The 6,811-nt window shown below is 40.7% G+C and overlaps 1 protein-coding gene across 2 annotated transcripts; it reads left to right on the forward strand.

Annotated features, from left to right (window-relative positions):
- Positions 1-801: 801 nt before the first annotated feature.
- On the forward strand, positions 802-3,333 carry LOC103702832 (WUSCHEL-related homeobox 3A-like). 2 transcript variants are annotated; one of them, XM_088703576.2, is made up of 2 exons: positions 802-1,713; positions 2,296-3,333. In XM_088703576.2, the coding sequence occupies exons 1-2, from the start codon at positions 1,393-1,395 to the stop codon at positions 2,551-2,553; spliced, it is 579 nt and encodes a 192-aa protein (XP_088559702.1). In that variant the 5' UTR covers positions 802-1,392; the 3' UTR covers positions 2,554-3,333. The 2 variants fall into 2 exon arrangements, with proteins under 2 accessions (XP_088559702.1, XP_038980001.2); XM_039124073.3 differs by having other exon boundaries at positions 804-1,713; positions 2,308-3,333.
- Positions 3,334-6,811: the final 3,478 nt, after the last annotated feature.

Genomic DNA, 6,811 nt, shown 5'->3' on the forward strand with positions numbered 1-6,811 from the left:
ATATATATATTTTTTTTACCTCAATTGATGTTGGTATTTTTTATGATCCCTTCGACTTGCACAGGTTATTAACCAATCGATTTCGTGCTCACCAACCCATGGGCCAATTCTATCATTCGAGTTGTCTAGCTCTTTTGTCATACAAAATGGATCGATGCTAATAACATCTCGTGGCAGCTGTACCTTCCTCAAAGTCCGGAGAAAGGTGTGCTAAGCTTCTGTGGCATAAGCATGAGCCGTGGCCTCCACTCAGTGATGAAGATGCCGTTCCTCAAAAACAAAAGAAAAACAACTCTATTGGGTTGATGTCATTGTGTTATTTGAACAACAGGCAACTTTGGGATACGATGCAGTCATGCAGGAAATGGAAGCGAAATTGTGTTATTTTAAGAAATTTGAATGACATTTTGTTTCATTAATGATGAATGAAGTTCCTTGATTGTTTGGAACGAACTAAAGTTTTTAGCAATTAAATTGCAAGCCAGGTTAACAATGTTGAAAAGTACACCCGCAACCACAAAGTTAATTTGTGGTGGAGAGTTCCACCTTAACACCAGCAATAGGACGGTTCTAATAACTTATTAAGGGAACGAGACGTGACATGGTCCTCCAATCAAACAGCTGACACTTGTTCTATTCAAACAACCCAAACGTGAGCATCATAAGCTTCTCGCAAGATTATGTTCTTTAGTGAGATAAGTGCTCAGCAGTCAAACTCAAACACATTGAACATTTGGATTGGTCAGAGTACATCTTTTGCCCATCTAGCGATTTTCAAGTGCTAGTTCATCGACAACTAGCGACCTAACTTCCTAAGGTGGTAGGAATATCTTTCAGAAAAATCTGCTTTAAGCCTGTGCTCGTGAGATAGAAAGAAAGGTTTTTACTATATTTAAATGATATGGGGCATCATCATCCTATAATTTAGAATGGTAGACAAAAAGCGTGTCACAAGCTGCATGTCATTCCTTCTCATTGATGACACCTACCCATCACTCTCACACACATAACCCCAGTAACACACTCGGAAGACCTAATAAAAAGAGGAAAATGAAGAGGAGAGGAAGAAGAAAAAAGGAAAGAAATGAGGTGAACCAACGCATTGAAACCCTCAATGAATGCCTTTCTGAGAACGCCATAAGCACGACAGCAGTTTCCCCCATCTTTTGGCCCATCTTCCCCACTTTGCACTTCCCCTTTCTCTCCACATCCCTTTTGTCCCTTGTCTCTTCTCCTTTCCCCACTCCCTCTGTCACTCTCACACTCTATCTCTATCTAGACCTAGATCTCTTGCCTGAACCCCTACCTCTCTATATATAACTCCGAACCTGAAAGAAAGAACGGAGGAGGAGACACAGAGGAAGTGAAAGATAAGTAGAAAGAGAAAAAAAGATGCCACAGACTCCTTCGACTAGGTGGTGCCCAACCCCAGAGCAGCTGATGATACTAGAGGAGATGTACAGAAGTGGGGTTAGGACACCAAATGCTGCCCAGATACAGCAGATAACGGCCCATCTCTCATACTACGGGAAGATTGAGGGCAAAAATGTGTTCTACTGGTTCCAGAACCACAAGGCAAGGGACCGGCAGAAGCTACGCCGGAGGCTCAGTCGGCAGCAGCAACTGCACCACCAGCTCCACCAGTCAGAAGATGCTGCTCCTCCTCCCTCCCCTACACTCCAACACCACATGCCTCCTCACTTCCTTCATCAGGTCTTCTTCTTCTTCTTCTTGCCCTTTTTTCTGCTGCGCATCGTTATAATATCCAATCACTATCATCAAAAAAAAAAAAATCCAATTACTAATTTGCTCTGTCAGATTCCAAAAGACTAAGAAAAAACAAACCACTTCATTTTTTGAGGGTCTTGTCTGATCTACTGATTCCGTCTCTTCTAATTAGGGTTTGCAGCAATTATGGTGCTGTTACTTTGATTTTGTTGAGAATAACCCTTGATTGCATCTAAACAACTTCTCCTCCTCCTCCTCCTTCTCGTGCGTGTACGAACTTGTTTTTTAAGGTATGCTTGCCAACTTGTGATTATTTTTCATGGTTCATGTCAAACAATGCCCTATCTCATTGCTGGAACTTTTCAAGGGCTTTTGCCAGGTAAAACTATGTCTGTATCTGGCGCTTTATAGTTTCTTCATAACTGATCGTGTACTTTTAGATTTAAGTTAATATTCAGGAACTACCTCAAGAATATATCATATTACATGCTGTCCACGTATCATCATGTACATGATTTTCTACTTAGTTCCAATATCGCCATTCTTCTCTAATAACTGTATGAATAGGGTTGCTTTCAGGAGGCAACAGCCCAAGGTATGGATTTGGTTGGCAAGTTGGAGGCTGTTGGAACTGAAGAAGAAGACCCGATGACGAGTGCTATGGGGTTTGAGCATGGATGGATGGCAACGATGAGTGTTGGCTCACCTGTTTCTCCATGCTGCAGGCCTCCGAAAACTCTGGATCTCTTCCCTGTCAAAAGCACCAGTCTCAAAGATGAATGCAGCCCCTCCAAGTCCTCTTCATGCTCCACGTCCACCAACTAACTGCAACTAGCTCCATGCCTCTTAACTACTTCTCTAGGTCTATGTGCCTGCCTTTAGTTCCTCAATCATGTATCGTTTTTAGTCCTTTTCACCTTCTTCTGCTACTGCTAAGACTGTTATGGACTAACCGGGGAAGAAGACACTTCGGATTTATATTTTCATACATGTTAATTTTTCCCCAGATTAGAGCCTCTTGGACTTACAAAGGGATTTACTATTTCTCTAGGTCCATGTGTCTGCCTCGAGCTCCTATATCATGTATCATTTCTTCGTCCTTTCCACCTTCTTCTGCTACTACTTGGACTGTAATGGACTAATTGTAGAAGAAGACACTTCGGTGGTAATTCATATTTCTATTTTCATGCACGTTCATTTTTCCCCAGATTAGAGCCCCTTGGACATTAAGGGATTTCCCTTCTCTTGTCCTCATGTTTGGTTTACAATGTTCTCTTTTTTCTTGCTTCTGAAAAGCGTTTATTAGTTCCAGACCGATCCTCTCTCTCTAAACCGAAAGGACAAGAACATGAATGAGTTTAAATTCTGCGGAGACGAGAAAGACTTTTGAGATCTGCGATGTTAGGTGCCCTTGATGCTTCCAGTTTTGGAATCTCCACAAACTAAAAAGATATTTAATAGGAAGGGGATGAAGAGACTTAATTGCTCTAAAATGTGATAATACAGTAGGCTTAATGAATTTATTTATAAGCCACTCATCGCCATCCAAATAAAGTTAACCACTGATTCAAGTCTATATTAAGAGCCACATAAATTTTAAAGTGCTTTCTGTCCATTTGAAACTATAGAGCTCCTAAAAGCCCGTGTAACACTAACACAGCTTATGCACTGCTACCTCTAATTGTGTGTTTGTGTGTGTTACTAATAAAAGGAGATTTACCCTCTCTGCTTCTTCCTAGAGATGGCAGGTAGCAAGATATAAACTGTATTCATTGGACATTCTTTTATATATTTCATAATTCTATGTTCTTAGGTTCAAACACTGATTGCGACATTTCCACCTTATGCCCTTTTTTTCTTGCTAATCTGCTAAGGATCTTCTCTCTCTCTCTTTCCCTCACACACGCACATATAAAAGCCCTTTTTTATGGGCGTTGATCATCATCTCTGTCCCTTAATATGCATACATACTTATGCTGAGATAAATATGTTAATCTGGTGGAAAATGTGCAGTTCGATTAAATCAAAATAGGGGACTTTGCTTTTGTAGTTTTGGAAAATACTACCTCATTCATATATGTACATAATACGTGGCCAATATGGATGGTAGACCTAAAAGGCAGATGTGTGTGAGCACGCAATGCTTTTGTCACTAGAAGTCTAGCAATAGTTATCTCCATGTTCACTTTTGAAAAGGATATAATTCAAGCCCATCAAACCAGGCGGACAGCACCAGGGCTACAATATAATGGTGAGTGTTCTTTGGGTCCCGACTTAGGTTTAGGTTGGATCTTTCGCACGAAAGAATGACTTCTTTCACAATGTTGACTATTGCATTATGCTCGATACAGATCCCAAAGCACTCCAAACTTCACTATTCATTTGCTTGTACAAATCTCAAAATGACCATTGCGCGAATGCATGAAGGAAGGTGAATTCTTCTTTCGCATAGAAGATATAACCCCTGCCCTCCTACCTCAGTTTGTTTATAGTGCACCATTAACAAGCCGGGTTCTGAACAAAAAGCAAGCTATTGTTTATGGAGGAACTAACATTTTTACCAATATTGCATGTTATACCTTCTCTTATTCTTATTTGCAAATCAATCCAAATAATGTTATTCAAATGGTCATAGGCATAGCTTTATTCTATAATGGATGAGTGGATGGTAGTATTTTTTTAATGATGGTTGTCTAATCTACCCTATCGGGTACCTGATTCGATCTGTGGTGGATCCAGAGCGGATGCAGGTAATGGCAAAATCAGTCTCAAACATAATCCTTATGTACATAATTATTTGCAAAAATTTACTTTAAAAAATTGTTAAGAAAAGGAGGTGCAAAGGAATATAATGGAGAGGGACGAAAATGCCGTGAAGACTCATCTGCCTTGAGCCCCTAGCAAACTTCAAAATAAGTATCTCTTGTGGGATTTGCTGAGTTGTTACCCAGCGAATAACCGATGTGGGACTAAACACACGCATGTACGGGTTCTCACACTTCCATTGTTGCTCGCTCCGTTACATTGGTTTCCTTTATATCTCGCCTCCACCTCCTCATTTCTTCCCTCAGTCCATTCATTCCGTCGAAAGCACAAACACTTGGTATGCTCTTCACTTCTCCTTATAGATATCTCCCCTTTTAAAACTTTAAATCTACATATCAGTCTGTTTATTTACATGTTTCTCTTGATTCCTGTGATTAGTCTGTATGCTATTTTATTTGATGCAGCTCTTTGTTTAGGATTTTGTGATATCTATCTTAACGGTAGAAATGACGGGAAAAACTTGAAAATTTAAGGATTGGCCGTTTGCGGAAACGAAGAAGTCCAAATATCCATCTTTGGGGCCAAGAAAATGGAGTTATGACCAAGACCAATGAGAAACCCCTATAGCAAGCCCCTTGGTACTACCTGATACTTTAGATTTGCAAAATTTTTATTGAATTGAAGAATGGAATTATGGAATATATCGGGCTGATTTTGTCTACGAATCTTTTTTCATGAGGCATTGAAGTCATCTGAGGCATGATTGTTTTATAATCTCTTCCTAGAGTAGTAAGTCGACCATGATTGTTTGAGCCAGATAAAAATATCCAAGCCCACTTCGCCAAAAGGGCCTGGTTCATCCGAGCTACATTCTTTCCCCAAACCTCCCTGCTCTTTAGATATGCAAACAGCATCCCAGCTAACAAGGCAATTGAAGCCTCTAACATTGTCCTTCCCTTTTCACCAAAAAGCTCTTCTAAATCTATCAATCTCGTTGATCACTTATCTTGGGAGCTTGGGGGGCAGTCAACACCGAGTTGAGCAGAGTTAATCTACCACCCCAAGACAAAAACCTTCCTTTCCAAGAAGAGAGTCTTGCATGGACCTTCTCAACTAGAGGCAACCAGTACTAATGTGGGAGTTTCTTGAAGTGAAGGGGTAGCCCCAGGTAAGTGAATGGAAGAGATCCTTTCTTACAATTCATGCAACATGCAAACCTTGAGGCTTCAAGGTCATCCATATTTAAACATAAGATTGAACTTTTGTGGAAGTTTATGTTCAAACTTGTGGCGCAGCTTGGAGGCAATCTCCTCCTGCGCATTGATCTCAGCACCCTCATCCATCAATATCTCGATGTGGTTCCGCCTCTTATGGCCTGAGGCAACTTTACGTACGGAAATAGGAGGTATTTCGATCCCCCTCCTTCAGCCAAGTAATCTTGGACCTCTTTTTAAGTACAGTTCATTCAAGGAGTCCCTCAAGCTTCCTCTGGATGAAAACTCAAGACGGTGAGAGATCAGTTTTTTCCTCCTCCTTATCAAAAATGTCGATATCATGAAGCAGCGTAACTTTCAACTCTCTATTAAAGATTCGCTTGGAAGTAGACCATGCTTTTAGGACCAGTCAGACATTCCTGAGATTCTCCACCCAGGCAGCCGCTGGATTTGGACAACCCCTGATGTTCCTCCAAGCTTCATGGACAAGATGTTCAATTTCCGGTTCTCTCAGCCACCATCTTCAACTGTGATATGATCCATAAGTCGTCATTGCTTTGCCACCCATCTCACTGCACCCCCATCCCCGTCCTCGCTCTTCTGCTTATTGCTGTCATGACGCCTGCCTTTGCCTCCAAGCACTGCTTTGCCCTTGCTCGCTTACCATTCTTTACCTTGGATCATTGTAGTGTTCCCCCATCCCTCTCTTCAAAAAGGATAAGTTGATACAGTATTTACGTCTAGAGCTAAGCATGATATTAAAAATGAAGTTGAATTCTTACAATAAACCGAGAATCACAAGCAGTTGCTAATAGATTACAAATAAGTAAACAAAGGTGATAGGAATTCTGACATATAAGCTTCAGACATATCATCAAAAAAAAAATAGTGTCCGGGAAAATCCCATCATTATGAAGCTCACAATCTCTCTCTGTGACCCATTCAAGGGTGTGTTCTCAAAAGTATATCGACCGTTGAATTTTTTGCATTATCGAACATAGCTTGGTTAGGCTTTTGTTTATTTTTCCTTACTGGCCTGGGAGATGATCAGGGACCAATTATTATGCAGAGAAAAGCTTAATGTTGAAAAGAGTATTTCTGGA

This window comes from Phoenix dactylifera, chromosome 8, assembly GCF_051530095.1.
Source record: "Phoenix dactylifera cultivar Ajwa chromosome 8, Ajwa_hap1_PhDact_Kaust_v1.1, whole genome shotgun sequence".
NCBI lineage: Eukaryota > Viridiplantae > Streptophyta > Magnoliopsida > Arecales > Arecaceae > Phoenix > Phoenix dactylifera.

Excerpts from the sequence above, each read along its gene's own strand:
- LOC103702832 (XM_088703576.2), top strand. The coding sequence starts at position 1,393 with ATGCCACAGACTCCTTCGACTAGGTGGTGCCCAACCCCAGAGCAGCTG. Across the intron at positions 1,714-2,295 it reads CTCCTCACTTCCTTCATCAG|GGTTGCTTTCAGGAGGCAAC; the intron begins GTCTTCTTCTTC and ends CTGTATGAATAG.